This window comes from Lactuca virosa, chromosome 6 (assembly GCF_052849685.1).
Source record: "Lactuca virosa cultivar CGN04683 chromosome 6, Lactuca_virosa_CGN04683_v6, whole genome shotgun sequence".
Classification (NCBI taxonomy): Eukaryota; Viridiplantae; Streptophyta; class Magnoliopsida; order Asterales; family Asteraceae; genus Lactuca; species Lactuca virosa.
This window is the reverse complement of record NC_136431.1, coordinates 152,367,874-152,383,663: the sequence shown is the minus strand read 5'-3', so window position 1 is coordinate 152,383,663 and position 15,790 is coordinate 152,367,874. Positions and strand designations below refer to the sequence as shown.

The window sequence follows — 15,790 nt, the reverse complement described above, 5'->3', positions numbered from 1 at the left end:
ACATTTATATCCAAACTCATAATTTAATTTGGATTTTATCAATTTAATATTAAAAAATGTATCTAAACTTCAAAAATTCCATAAGACTTTACCAAACTACCCTTTTCAATATTAAATCATAAATTTAATATTAGGTATTTCTACGTATCGTTGGGCGATGGTTTTTTTGTTTCTTTTTGTGTTCTATAGTTTGCCATGGACAAATAAATTATGATTTAATATATTGGATGTTTTCTTGCTTATACAAATAAATTTGTGCATTATCGACGTACAAGTTTGCTTAATTTATGTTTGTAAGTTGGAATATACATGGTTCATTTTTTAGCTTGTGTAATCGTAAGTCAACAACAAGTATGTCTTTAGAAAAATTGTTTACTTTAATAAAGAATTGAGGCCATATACAATGCCACGTTAGTGATTTGTGAGTTTGACATGTGCAAGGGACTTTGTATTATTAAGAATCATCAATTCAATTTGGCTGTTGCGGGTTTGAGGAACCTATACTTCCGGCAACAGTTTGGGTGCAAGGAGACGAAGGGGAAGAGGGTGTGGGTATTGGCTAATCTTTAATTTGGGAAGGGCATTTTGGTAAATTTGTATGAAATTTTGAATTTTAGATAAGTTTTTTAATATTAACTTATATAATCTAAATTAAATTATAAGTTTGGATATAAATGTGAGTTTTATAGATTGAAAATGATATATGTGTAATTGTATTATTTGTAAGGATATAGAAGTAATATTTAAAGTTTGTAAGTTCTCTAATTTTTATTGTATCTATTTTTTTATAATTTTATATGTAGTTTTTTTATACGCTTGATTCATTTTACGTTTCCATCCGGCCTACCAAATGGCAAATGCTATCGACTCAGCTACCATCAGAATTCAGAACCCACTGCCAATTTTCGAGACCCTCAGAGAGCAAACGTATGCATTCCATCGAAGTAGTAGCTTGGTTGCTTCGAATGGAGATGCCCATATATGGAAAGCACTACATTCTTCTTCTACAACTGCATTATTTCTTTCAGGTAAATAGCATTTCAACTAAGCATATTTAATCCCTATTTTCGTTTCACTACTATTCTAACTATGTTTTTGCCGTCAATTGATTCGTTTCAAGTTCCAGTCTCGCAAACAATATCATAGAACTTGTCATATCGTTTTTTTCTTAGTCTTAATTTTGTTTCTTTCTTCATGGGTTTATTAGCACCGAAACGATTTATATATTCGCTTCAAGCTAAATTTTCTATTTTGAATCGAAAACACAAATACCAAAGCCTGCAGCAACTAATCTGTCGATTCTAACTAGGGTTTTGAACTCTAATTTTGAGCCATTTGTTGTGGAAGCAATGATACTGACTGCAAACAGCTTTTGGGTTCCACTTCCACCTCTTTTAGCTCTTAATGCTGGTTGTAAATCCAGATCACAAGTTCTTGTAAGGAGTATATCTGGTGAGGATCCTGTAGTATTATCGGATTCTTTTAGAGTTGATAAATTAGCTTCTGTTGGTGAGAGGACTAGGCTAAGTTATGAAGTTGTAGGAAAGAAAAGAAAGGAAGATGTTTCTGAAAAATTAGAAGTTTTGTGGGATGATGGGTTTGGGTCTCAGAGTGGTAAAGATTTCTTTAAATTGGCCACTGATATTATTAAACCAGATGGAGGACCACCACGGTGGTTTTGCCCTATCTCATGTGGTACACCATTGAAGGATTCACCTGTTCTTTTGTATTTACCTGGTAATTATTCAAATTTTCAAGAGTCTTCAATTCAATCAACACAGATAACATTTTGTTTGTAATTCTTGTGTAAGTGGTAATCTTGTAGTATGATGATGAATCCAATGATCTTATAGACTATAGTAATGTCTGGTTCATGTTCATATGCATTCTTTGATTGGTTTTGTAAAGCTGTTAATAACCCTTTGTGATATTTTGTAATTTGAGCTTCAATTTATTTTTAATGTTTGGTTGTGTTAATTCATTCAGGATTGGATGGAACTGGATTGGGGCTCATTTTGCACGAGAAAGCTCTTGGGAAGTGAGTCACAACTCATATTGTAATTATTTTTTTATTAATAATAGTGTAAACTCTGTGTTTTTGAAGAATATGAAATCATTGTCATTCTTGTAACCATGAATCTTTGCTTGATTGCAGAGTTTTTGAAGTTCGAGCTTTGCATATTCCTGTTCAAGATAGAACACCACTTGAAGGTATTTAATTTCACTTGCATATCTATGCTGACATTCACTTATTTTCTTGCTTTATTTTTCATGTTCATTATGAACAAAATGAAAAATTGGAGTACATTCCATCATTCCCAAAGGTTTTCTATAAAGTTATATGCCTGCTTTAGAATCTCTCTCCACCCTCAGAGCATTCACTTTCTGCATTTGTATACTTGTAAATCTATCTAATTTGCAATTATTACAAAAATATTTAGAGAGATTATGATATATTTTCAATTGGTACCATTTCCTTAAGTCCAAGGCTCCAAGCAATTTGTATAGTCACACATTATTAGAACCTAATTCTATTCACACATTATTAGAACCTAATTATTTATAGAGATTATAGACACACACACACACACATGTGTAGAAACTGATTTAATTCATGAATTTTGTTGTATGAAGATTTGATTAAATTTGTTGAAGAAAGCGTGAGGCTGGAGCATGCTTCATCTCCAAAGAAGCCAATTTATCTGGTTGGAGATTCCTTTGGTGGATGTTTAGCTCTTGCAGTTGCTGCTCATAATCCTACAATTGACTTAGTAATTATACTTGTGAATCCAGGTCAGTATTTCTATTTTATTTTATTTTTTTATCCAATCACCCATATTTCTTCTATCTGTTTCAGCAACTTGTTTCGAGAAATCACGACTTCCAACTTTTCTTTTTCTACTCGAGGCTCTTCCTAATCTATTTTATGGTGCCTTGAGTTCAATTTTCTTATCTACAATACGTGTATGTGACCTCTTTCTTTGAGCTTATACTCAACTTATGTTCATCTGATAAGAGTATGTTTATTTGTTAGCAGGGTTTAGTTGATATATTACCAAAAGATGCTCTTATTTGGCGATTGAAACTACTTAAATCAGCTGCTGCATATGCTAATTCTCATCTTCCTTCCATTACTGCTGAAGTTTTGGTTTTGGCCAGGTTACTTAAATCATATTATTCATATTCCAGCATCATTGTTACTCTTATAAAAAAAATAGTTATTATTATCATCTCTTTTATTAGTGTCCTAATAATATCAATTACTATTGGTAATGTTACTATGATTTGGTCCTTAATTTTGAAAAAGCTTCAAAATATAATGCTCTCAGAGGAAGAAATAAAAGTAGGATGCTATAATAAACAATCAATGGAAGTACGTTGCTATGTCTTGCATTTAACTCATTCGGAAAGAGGCTTGTTGTGTTTACAATATATAAACATGCATGTAGTTTTTGTTCTACTGTACGTTTCCAAAAAAGTGAAACAAAAGAAAGTGATTTGTAATTGAAGCATTGAAAAAGTTGTTGAAATAAGTCGATCCTCATGGATACAATTTATTAATTTGGTGGAATAACTTTTCAGTTATAAGGATAAGCTACTCCCTAGTGAAGATGAGGCACTAAGGCTTACAGAATTGTTAAAAAATTGCAGCTTACACTTCTTAAAAGGCAAAGGTCACATGATCCTATTGGTAATGCCAACTCTTATACTTTTGGTTCTTTTATATTGATCAATGTATAATCTATTTCTTTTTCTTGTCATCCTCATTAAATGCCCTTTTATGCACAAAAACTTGAGATTCTTATCAACACATGACTACTTTTTGATTTACACACCTTTGTCTACATTAATATATTCATACATCGACTCAACACATCTTTGCTTACAACAAAATATTTGTCCATTCCTCATCCATAGTATTAGGTGATTTATTTATATTTTTAGTGCAGGAAAATGATAGGAATTTGTTGACAATTATAAAAGGTTCTTCAAAATACAGACACACCTCATACCATGATGAGGTCAAGGACCATCTCCCTCCCAGTATGTCAGAGTATAAAAAGGAATCCAAAGGCCATTGGTAATTATCTCAACATATGCATATTTCATTTTATTCATTTCTTTTTTCTTTTTCTTTTAAAACTTTTTATTTCATCTTGACAAAGTTGCTTTGTAGTCTAACTAGGTCCTATCATTTTCTTAAAAGTTGTCTGAATCTGAATGATATTTAAAAAAAACATATGAGAAAATGATTGGACATTATATCTACTTTCATTTATTTTTTTTATCATAACATCATACTTTCATTGCTTTGTATTAAAGCATTCTACTTTCAGTTTTTTCTTATTAAGACATTGTATTTATTGGACATACATTATCGTTTAAAAAATCTACCCTTTTATAGCTCTGATACTTCAATGACATTGCTTTAGTTGCATAAACTACAAAGTTGTAAAATTGTAATAAGAAGAAATGAAAGTAGGATGCTTCAATAGCCTTATATTAACTCATCTCTTTCTAGTTTCTACATTAACTAAAAAAGAAACACTCATATATATATATATATATATATATATATATATATATATATATATATATACAAGTAAAAAAAAAAACGAAAAATCATCTAATCTCACTTCTAACTAAATACAGGTTGTATCACCTTGCTACAAGTCCAGTGATGCTTTCAACAATGGAGGATGAAAAAATAGTAAGAGGATTAAACGGGATTCCAAAAGAGGGCCCCGTATTATTTGTTGGGAATCATATGCTCATGGGGCTCGATCTTTTCATACTTCTTTTACAATTTTTGAAAGAAAAAAAAATAATTCTTCGTGGATTAGGGCATCCAGAAGGTCTTAAACTCGACATTCAATCCGGGATTCCATATATTTCAATTATTTTACGAGTGTTTGGAATGTTGCCTGTGACTCCAATCAATTTTTTTAAATTATTTTCTACAAAATCATACGTGCTTCTTTACCCTGGTGGCGCACGTGAAGCCCTCCACCGTAAGGTCTGCCACCTCACCACTTCATCTGCGTATATTTTCAAGGGCTAAATGCAATAAATAGCAATCTACTTTCTATAAGGTTTTGTTGTAATATTGTGTGTTGATGTTTTTATTGTTTCTCAGGGTGAAGTTCATAAGTTATTTTGGCCTGAACAACAAGAGTTTGTAAGAATGGCTGCAAAGTTTGGGGCCACTATTGTACCCTTCGGATGCGTAGGGGAAGATGATGTGTCACAAGTAAGAAATAACTTTTTTTTTTAGATAATCGTAATTATGTTTTTTATAAAGGTTGGGCCAATAGGTTTTAAAAAGTACAATTCGTTGATAAGATTTTGTTTTTTGAAAGTAGATTGTCGATATGTAATCTGTATCTCCATGGATATGATTTTATTTTGATGGTTTAAAACATGCAAGATGATCTTGGATTACAATGACTGGAAGAAAAATGCTGCAGTCAGTGACTATTTAGAAGAAAATAATGAGAAATTACTTCTTTTGAGGTAAACACAAACTTTTTTCTTTATGTTTTACTTTCATGTAATAAAATCAAGTAACCATTTAACATGTGTTTAATAATATAATAACGTGTTCCATATGGATAAAAGAGTGAGAAGGAGTTTAAGTGAGAAGTTTGGTCATCTTGGTATGATGGAATGAAATACACTTATAATATGTATATATATATATATATATATATATATATATATATATATATATATATATATATTAATGAAATTTGAGATTTGTTTTGTTTTATGGTAAATAGGCAAGATAAGGAAGGGGAGGTTGCTAACCAACAACTTCATTTACCATTGGTTATACCCAAGATTCCGGGGCGATTTTACTATTTTTTCGGGAAGCCTATAAAAACAAAGGGGCTTGAGAAGATATTGAATGACAAAGAGAACGCAAATGCATTGTACTTGCAAATAAAGAATGAGGTTGAAAAGAAAATTGCGTATTTGATTAAGAAGCGAGAGGAGGATCCTTATCGAGGATTTGTGAAGAGGGTTGTGTATCAAGCAAAAATCCAAACTCCTTTCGATCAAGTTCCGACATTTGAACCTTAGATGATACATAACTTGGATAATGTATTTTATAATTGGCTAAATGCATGAAATAGCAATGTACTTTCATGTATTTGTGTATTATAGTATTCAGTTTTCATTTATATATGTTATAGTGTGGTACTTTTTTTTTCTAGTTAAAGGCATTTGTATTTTATAATCTCTCATTTGTACTTAAAGACAAGATTGAAATCACCAAAAAAACATATAAGTCTCATTATACCTATTCATAAACGCCAAAAGAAAGCTCCATAGCTTTTTTTTTTTTTTTTGGTCTTCCTCCCAAGGAGCGTAAACATTAACTATAAAACATTGAAATTTAGAAAACACCCATTCCCCTTGGACAATAACCACATTATTAGTGCAAATAATCTTGTTTTTAATAAAAACAGTGGGATCCCACATTGATAAAATCCCCCTGAACTATGAGCTGAACTAGTAGCAAAATCAAAAGAAAAATTTCCCAAACACTTCAAAGAACAAATAGATCAACATCCTTCATTTTGGTTTCTTAAATAGTAATAATCAACCATAATTCTTTTTACCATCGAAGTAGATTGCTTTTGATTAATAATACAAAACATTTTTATTTTAATAATTTTTTTTTTACGTTTATGTTTTTTCTAACTAGCCTCGTACTTTATAATTAATCTTTAAAAGCTCTATATACTTTTTTTTTTTGTCTAATTATCATTTTTAATTTTAGTCTACAATATTAAATATTAAATACATAATAGTCATATGTTATCGTTTTTCATTTTGATTTTATTTTTATAGCTATACATGTTCGTCCTTTTGTGACATTTATTTCATTGAAATATATTTATTTTATGTAATGTTAGTGTTATGTATTTTTTTTTTAGAATTTTTTTTTAATATTACACATGCTTCAAAAAAACAAATTAGATGAAGAGTCTTTATAAAATATTTTATAAAGATGAAGAAAAAAACTTTTAAAATTGGTTAATGATCCGAGAGAGTGTAAATTAATAGGCTTTTATTCGAAAAAATAATAATTAGTGGAAAGATATATAACAAAATAAAAGCTACCTATAAAAAGCATCTACATCATGCATAACTTTTTTGTTTTGTCATATCAATTTTACTATTGTATTTATCAAACAAAAAGTAAAACTTAAACACAATTCAATCATTAATCATTTTGAAAAGTTTTTTTTTTCCTGTATTCAGGCCGGGTGGACGATATGGACGACCGTCCATGTCCCAACTTTTAAAGGGTCGGGTGGACGATATGGACGACCGTCCATGTCCCAACTTTTAAAGGGGTCACTTTTTTTTTATGGAAATTGTTATATTTAGAAGATAGTACAAATAATTTTCTTTCAATTATTGAGTTATTATAAAAAAAACTTGATGACATTTGTGTATTTTAAAGGCTTATATTTTTCTCTCGCTCTAGACCCAAAATATATTTGGAACGACTGTGTCTGTATTTAACTAATCTTTCATCATTTATATTGAATGCATTATAAAACTCTCATTTAAATCTGTCATTTTTTACATAAATATCAAATTTTAAATGCAATATTACATGTCAAAAAATTTTAATTAAAATAATATATTTATTATAAAAATACGAAAGACGATAAATTCTTATGTCCACACTTATAAAAAAAAATACCAAAAGTATTATATTATATTTAAGAATTTAATATTTAATATCAAACATTAAAATGAAATATTTATTAAAAGAAATTAATTAGTTAATAAATAACAAATATTTAAAGTCCAACTATAATTAGGGAGTAAAATGAAATATCATTGATTAAAGAAGGTTTTAAAGCAACTCTAATGACTCACCTCTCAGACCTCTCAGTGTGCACACTACCGCACACTACAATATATATGAGGTGGCACCATAGTGTGCGACAAACACCGCACCGACCCCCAAAGGAAAACCACGATATTCATACCACACGAGAAGGTTTCACCGCACGGGAAAAACATGCATATCCCTCAAATGTATACTTTGTATATAAAAATATGTGATATTGTGGGTGTGGTATGATACCCTCTAGTTTTGTGGGGTGAGTGAAAAATAAAATGGTGATGACGCGAAAGTGCAAAAATGTGGTATGTGTGGTATGACACGACCAGCCTCAAAAACTTTTTATTTTTGCCGCATCATTTTTCCACTAACTTTTATTTGACAAAAAAACTTTTTTTTATAAAATTAACTAATTTATCATTTATCTATCTTAAACATTTTATTAAGCTCACTCATATAAATTATCACTTTAAACATGTCATATTTTTTACAGAATAAAACATTACTTGATATTATTATTATTAGAATGAATGAAAATATTACAATAACAAATATACATTTAATCCAAAGAAAAATAAAATAAAATAAAACTCAAAAAATAACTTTGTCGGGTAACTTTTTCGGAAATTATAAAGGATGATAAAATTTTCACATATGTAGTTAAAAAATAAAAGAGCTAAATGACTATCTTACCACAATGTTTTATAATATTTGATATTTTTTCTTAATTTTAAAAGTCATGACAACTATTTTTAAATTTGATAACATTTTCATAAAATATATTAATTATTTTTTTATTAATTTAATTAATTAACTAAATATAAAAGAAATCTAATATCTAAATATTATGAGGGTATAAAATTAAAATTTACTAAATATAGGGATCAAATGTGGCAAAATTAAAAAAAAAACTAGAAGGTTAGAGAAAAATAAATGTTTGTAGTAACCTCTCAATCAATCTTATCTCCTGTAGTAAAAAGTTTTATAATTTTCTTTTTCAAAAGTAAAAAACCTTAAAAAAATCTACCATTAAAGATGTTTTTAGTTATATTATAGAAAACTAAAAAAAACCTTTTGGTTAATATCGGGGTTTGAGAATTATAAGAATGACTAAATAAATGTTACATGAAGATGAAGAAATGATATGAGAGAAAGAGATTTCATTGATTCTTGCTTTGGTTATTACATAATGATCAGAAAGATCAAGAATAAATAAATGACTAACTCAGCTAACATTCTCTCTCTCTAACAGACTAACTACAATTAGTTAACTGCTAACTGAAATGAAAACAACTTGATAATTAACACGTGGAGTTATTTATGACTAACACCCCCCCCCCCTCAAGCTAGAGGTGGAGAAGACAAACCCAGCTTGCATACAACTTCTTGATGTCGTGGACCAGATAAGACTTTAGTGAACACATCTGCTAATTGATCATGTGTAGAAACATGAGAAAGAGAAATAAGACCTTCTTGCAGCTTTTCTCTTATAAAATGACAATCTAAATCAATGTGTTTAGTCCTTTCATGAAAAACTAGGTTGTTAGCAATGTATATGGCTGCTTGATTATCACATTTCAAAGGAATTGGAATAAGATCTTCAACTTCTAATTCAACAAGTAATTTGTTCAACCAGGCTAACTCTGAACATACACGTCTCATAGACCTGTATTCTGCCTCGGCTGATGACAAAGACACAGTGGTTTGTTTCTTTGATTTCCAGGAAAGAGGTGATCCACCAAGAATGATGTAAAAACCACTTATAGATCTTCTTGTTATTGGACATGCAGCCCAGTCTGAATCACAGAAGGCTTCAAGTTTGAAACTTGGTTTATTGTTCTATAAAATTCCTTGCATATTTGTTCCTTTAAGATATTTCAAGACATGTTTTGCAGCATCAAAATGCGCTTGAGAAGGCTGCTGATTGAATTGACTTAAATGCTGAACAGCGAAAGACAAATCAGGTCTGGTATGTAATAAGAAATTCAGCTTGCCAACTAGTTGTCTGTAAACAGTGGGATCAGATAGAGGATTCTCCATAATTGGTAACAATTTCAAATGCAATGGCAATGGAGTAGTTGTAGGAGAAGTATCCAACATAGAATAAGAATGAAGTAATTCCATTATGAATTTATGTTGATGAACGATCATTCCTTGTTCTGTTTCATTAAACTCCAGGCCAAGGAAAAAATGAATATATCCCAAATCTTTGATTTTGAATTGATCATCAAGAAAAATCTTTAAGTCCTGAATTTTTGTGGGATTGTTTCCAGTAACCAAAATATCATCGACATAAACAGCTACTATGATAATGGTATTGGATTTCTTTTTTATAAAGAGTGAATGATCATTTAAAGAATGAGAATAACCTCTTGATTTGAGTGCTATTGAAAGCTTGGAATACCATTGCCTAGAAGCTTGTTTGAGACCATAGAGAGATTTCTTTAACTTGCATACAAGAGAAGAAGAAGGAACATTTAAACCAGGTTTTATTTTCATATAAACTTCTTCATGCAAATCGCCATGCAAAAATGCATTATTTACATCAAATTGATGTATTTTCCATCCTCTTTTGACTGCAATAGAAACAATGGCTCTTACTGTATTGAATTTTACAACAGGGAAAAAAGTTTCATGATAATCTATCCCTTGTTTTTGTGTAAAACCCTTTGCTACAAGTCTAGCTTTGTGCCTTTCAATAGTGCCATCAGATCTGTATTTCACCTTATATACCCATCGGCACGAAATAGGTTTCTTTCCTTTGGGCAATTTGACTATATCCCATGTGTTATTAGCAAGTAATGCATCAAACTCTTTCTGCATTGCAGCTTCCCAAGCAGGATGACCTTTTGCTTAATTATAAAACGCTGGTTCAATTTCATGAGTAGTTGCTTGAAAAACTAGTGAATTGTTTGTTGTTGAAGCAATACATGGTTGACTAGAAAGATTGTTAATCCACAAATTGGTGATAGTATGAGAACAAGAAAAATCATTGGTAACAATATCTCTACAAACGAAATCTTGAAACTTGGATGGTGGATGCACTATCCTTGAAGATCTTCTTAGAGGTTGTTTTGGGATAGTAGTAGAAGATGGAATTTGTTGAGAGTTTGATTCAGAAACATGAGTGTTTGAAGAGATAGGATTTTGACTTGATTGACAAATAGAATGATCATCTGAAATAGATTGAGGAATATAGGATGAATCATCTGAATTTGTAGAATTTTGTACCAGGGGTAATAAAGGAAATTTGTCTTCAAAAAATTTTACATCTCTAGAAATGAAAATTTGTTTGGTAACCATGTTTAACAGCTTGTAACCCTTTTGATTGTACGTATATCCAATGAAAACACATGGGTATGATCTTGGCATAAATTTATCTCTTTGTACATGTGACAACCCGAAACTTTTCCCGTTATCCTTACCAAGTTTCCGTTAATAAAATTTGGGTTTTTCATTTAATTCCGTCAAATTTCTTAATTTGGGAAGGACCTTAAGTTTTAAATAAATAATATGTATTTTATACGATTCGGAATAAACCGGGAATCACGCGAAAAACTTGAAACTTCCTCGAAAATCATCGAGTTCACGGTCAGGGCGAGTTTACGACCGTAAACTCGTGTAGACCGTAAACCCGTTTACCGTCAGGACCCTTGAGTTTACGGTCAGGGTGACCGTAAACTCCCTCCTATATATATATTTCATGATCATTTTTGATCATTTCTTCCATTTCAAGCCTAGAATCTCGAAAACTCTCTCAAGTATCATAGGATCTTCTTGCAAATCCCGTAAAATGTAAGCGTTTCCTTCCCTTTTTGAGTTAATACATCTCTTCTTCTTGATTCATTCTTGAATTCATCCACAAATCTCATCTTTTGAGTCTAGATCTTCAAGATCCTCAAGAACACTTAAGTGTTTTTGGGCCGAAAACACCCCCATTTACCTCCAAATCGTAAGTACCATCCTCCTTTACATCTATCTAGTTACAATCCTTCATTTTGGACTTAAGATCATCACTCTATGCATTAACAAAAGAGTTTACGGTCCTATGAATCTTCATAGACCGTAAACCCTTATAAAGGGTGTTCTTATAGCCTTTACCCTTCCTAAGGCTAAGCATGGTCCCTAGAATCCGATGCCTTTGAATGAAGCCCTTGAAAACCATCATTTGTGCAAGATTGATGAGTTTACGGTTGTATCTCCTTAGACCGTACACCCTTCAATGACCGTAAACTCATGGGCCGTAAACCCATGGACCGTAAACCTTATGACCGTAAGGTCATTAGACCGTAAATCTTATGACCGTAAGGTCATTAGACCGTTAACCCATGGAACCGTAAACCCATGAACCGTAAACCCATGGACCGTAAACCTTATGACCGTAAGGTCATTAGACCGTGAACACTTGGACCGTGAACTCCAATGGTCATACCTCTTTGACCGTAAAATCTATAGGGTGGCCATATACCTTAGTTATGCAATCATATGTGATTGTATCCCAAAAATCTTAGAGTTTCCTAGACAATAAGGGTGTTACCCTTCTTATTTAGTCGTCTATACACTAAATTCATACAGATACATGTCTATTGTGTCTATTAGGATCGTTGTGTGCTCAAGGTTACACGTGACACTCTACACTCCTCTTCCAACCACACGTCAGAACCACTCACTACAGGTGAGTTCATACCCCTACGCTTTTCTGAGTTTTTATGTTTTCAGGGGGAGAATACAAGCAAAAGTAAAAGGAAACTTGTGCTCAAAATATATTATTTTGTTTAAGATAATTATATTTCTAGTATGCTTTTAACATGGAAAACAGTTTTTACCAAACGATTAAGAAATCAACTCGTAGAAACAGTTTTCAAAACTAGGGTAACGAACTTGTGAATCATGTCGTAAAATGTATCATTTTATAAAGGATACCTGCAAATCATAAAAAGGATTTTCCATATTATTACTTGTAAATTTGTTAGTCTAGTTGGAGACACGTCCTTGGTAACACTCACCACCGAAACAGAGTGTAGGACTAGCACTTATGACCAGAATCTCTTGTAGGGAGAGCGTGACTGTTGTGTATAGATCTATATGGGACTGACTATCCTGCACCTCGCTGCTAGCTATAGTGGGACCGGCAGGTCTACGGGTGACAAAGTCATAAAGGATATTTGTCACACCCTCGGCCGCCGGCGGAAACGACGAGGTGCGCGACGTAAATCAGTAATCACAGTTATTAAACATACATTGAACAGTACAAATATAATTTTCTATTATAACCGAAATAGAAATTACATTGATAATGGCTATCACTAAATCGTGACACACGCCTAACAATCTGGCGTTTACAAATGTATAATACAATTAATGAAGAATCTTCTAAGCGAATACGTCTGATCTGTTAAATAACCTGAGAATACATGCATTTAAAATACGTCAACGAAATTGTTGGTGAGTTCTACAGGTTTTGACACAGAGTACTTTTATAACCCAAAAGTGTTTGGTAAAATTTGACTGGCTGACCACCTTTTATAAATATTTACTTTTCTATTAAAAAGTATAAAATAATTGAGTTATAAAAATGTGTTATGACTCATTCATAAATACCATTTGTTCAAATCCAAATGTACAAGAGTTGAAAAATACATATAAGTAATTCAGACTTATATCAAATTGCATTTTTATATAAATATTTTGAATATCAAATTATATAAAAATAGGAAATGGTACCCTTTGTGAGAACATAGAATAACCAACTTTACTCTTGAAAACTTATACAAGAATTTGTATCATTTATATGAAAAACTCATAAGTCTTGAATTTATGAACTTTGTAAAATCGTGTTGTGACAATAATTAAGTATTATCTGACTTAATTTGAAAACCGACACTTAACTGGTGGGGCAAACTCCTCCCACATAAATATTGCGTTTTCTTATACAAAAAAATGGTTTATATAAATAACTTATCTTATATAAGTTAATAAATCTTGTCGAGTCGTGTCATGATATTAATTAAGTGTTATATAACTTAATTTTTGGTATTGACACTTATCGCTTTGAGTCACATGCTATCCCACTAAATACAGTTTCTTTCAACTAGAATGAGTGAACATAAACCCCGTATAAATCCAATATCGATTCTATACGGTAACGAAGCAAAACTGGGATTTTATAATGAAATCATAACCGAACTCGTGACACTATACTTTATTAATGCACCGACACCATAATAAGGCGTGCGTGCTAAAGTCATTCACCCCGTTGTAACACGTGGTAATGTTTCGATAATGCTAACGTCAGCGCCAAAATTCATCTCGTCAGATGTAGTTGTAGCTAGCAACTCCAGGCGGGCGGTCGTACCATATAAGATCAATAATATGACACTTACACCCGACGTTAGTCGTTCCCTCGAGGATTAACAGTTATATATTGGAGAGTTTCTACTAAGTATTGAGATCTTAGCTTTCGCGAAACCCGGAATAGTTTATAATGGATACTCAAACGTATCGGATATGGTATTCGGAATAGGTATGATAAACCTATATGGAATAAGTATGATGAACCTATATGGAGTAGGTATGATAAACCTGTATGGAATAGGTATGATAAACCTATCTGGAATAGGTATGATAAACATATATGAAGTAGGTATGATAAACTTGTATGGAATAGGTATAATGAACCTATATAATCCATTCTAAATTCACTGGGTATGTAACATTATTCACCGTTTAGGAAAACGATAACTGAAATTCTTATAACGTCAAGAATTTATCATACTGGATACAGTTCGATGTTGTATTAGCATAATAGCTAATTTTTGAATTTATCCAGCTTGGATCGACCGTAAATCTACATTCCCCATATTTTATATAAATTATGCGAGAATGTTTTTAATACATTTAATTTGGGATAAAGGTAAAGTCTTTAAATACAATACTCGACAAGTATTTATTTCGTAAATAACGACTCTTAAGTTCTGAAGTCGATCATGTTATTTATTGTGATAAGCATAAATAACTTAGTATAATGAAGTTATGTTGTTATAATTAATATAAAAATATATTAATAATTTCTCAATTCATCTTTACATATCCTTATATATATTAAAAGTTAAATCTTATAATTTTAACCAATAATTATATAATCTCATGAATTTAATCTTCCATCAATTATGGCAATATACTTTCATTTTATACATGGATAATAATTTTGATCATTATTATATCGTTCCATGCTTCCATGAGATACTTTATCTTATACATGTAAAGTCATCATTTTTGTGACTCATAATATCCACTTGTATAATTATAGCAATATACTTTCAATCTTGTGATTTTTCTTAATAATTATATTTATATTTCACATAAAGTATAATTATATCAACTTATAACAATCTACTTTAACTTAATAGATTTGCTAGTGATTTATCACATCTTTAGATTGCTATTTCATAAACGTTTGACCAATAACAAAGTAAGATGTTATTTTATATATAAAACTTAAAAATCATCAAACTTTAATAGACACGCATATATTCTCCCCCAAATATTAAAACCGTAAAAGAGGGGCCGTAGAAACTCACTTTCGTAGCGTGATCTCGATCCCGATTCATTTTGGTGAAGCTTTTCGTGAATAACCGCGAGGTCACCTTTCTTGGACTTTAAAACATTTCCGGGTTTGTTTGGTAATGTTTTAAACTAAAGGGGCTCGTTTTCAAATATTTTATATTTGAAGGAAAAGGCTGTTTTGCAATTTATTTTACACAAGGGACTAATTTGTAATGAATTATATCCAAAAGGGCTGTTTTTAAAATGTTTAAATCATTTGGGACCTGCTTTGAAAAGATTTATGTCAAGGGCTGATTTCCTGATTTAAAGTTATAATTGAAGGGACTGTTTCTGTCAATCTGATACAAGGTTTGG

At 31.1% G+C, this 15,790-nt stretch overlaps 1 protein-coding gene across 3 annotated transcripts; it reads left to right on the top strand.

Annotated features, from left to right (window-relative positions):
* Positions 1 to 803: 803 nt before the first annotated feature.
* On the top strand, positions 804 to 6,217 carry LOC145119631 (phytyl ester synthase 1, chloroplastic-like). Of its 3 annotated transcripts, none has more exons than XM_079055321.1 (12): positions 804 to 1,028; positions 1,987 to 2,038; positions 2,156 to 2,211; positions 2,635 to 2,793; positions 2,858 to 2,964; positions 3,038 to 3,159; positions 3,583 to 3,691; positions 3,951 to 4,081; positions 4,654 to 5,017; positions 5,138 to 5,251; positions 5,429 to 5,514; positions 5,781 to 6,217. In XM_079055321.1, the coding sequence occupies exons 1-12, from the start codon at positions 851 to 853 to the stop codon at positions 6,082 to 6,084; spliced, it is 1,782 nt and encodes a 593-aa protein (XP_078911447.1). In that variant the 5' UTR covers positions 804 to 850; the 3' UTR covers positions 6,085 to 6,217. The 3 variants fall into 3 exon arrangements, with proteins under 3 accessions (XP_078911447.1, XP_078911446.1, XP_078911448.1); XM_079055320.1 differs by lacking the exon at positions 804 to 1,028 and adding an exon at positions 1,139 to 1,737; XM_079055322.1 differs by lacking the exon at positions 804 to 1,028 and adding an exon at positions 1,647 to 1,737 and having other exon boundaries at positions 1,987 to 2,057.
* The last annotated feature ends 9,573 nt before the right edge of the window (positions 6,218 to 15,790 follow it).

Coding starts and splice junctions, on each gene's coding strand:
- LOC145119631 (XM_079055320.1), top strand. CDS start 1,350: ATGATACTGACTGCAAACAGCTTTTGGGTTCCACTTCCACCTCTTTTA. Junction 2,965..3,037: donor TTTTCTTATCTACAATACGT/GTATGTGACCTC, acceptor ATTTGTTAGCAG/GGTTTAGTTGATATATTACC. Junction 3,160..3,582: donor GAAGTTTTGGTTTTGGCCAG/GTTACTTAAATC, acceptor ATAACTTTTCAG/TTATAAGGATAAGCTACTCC.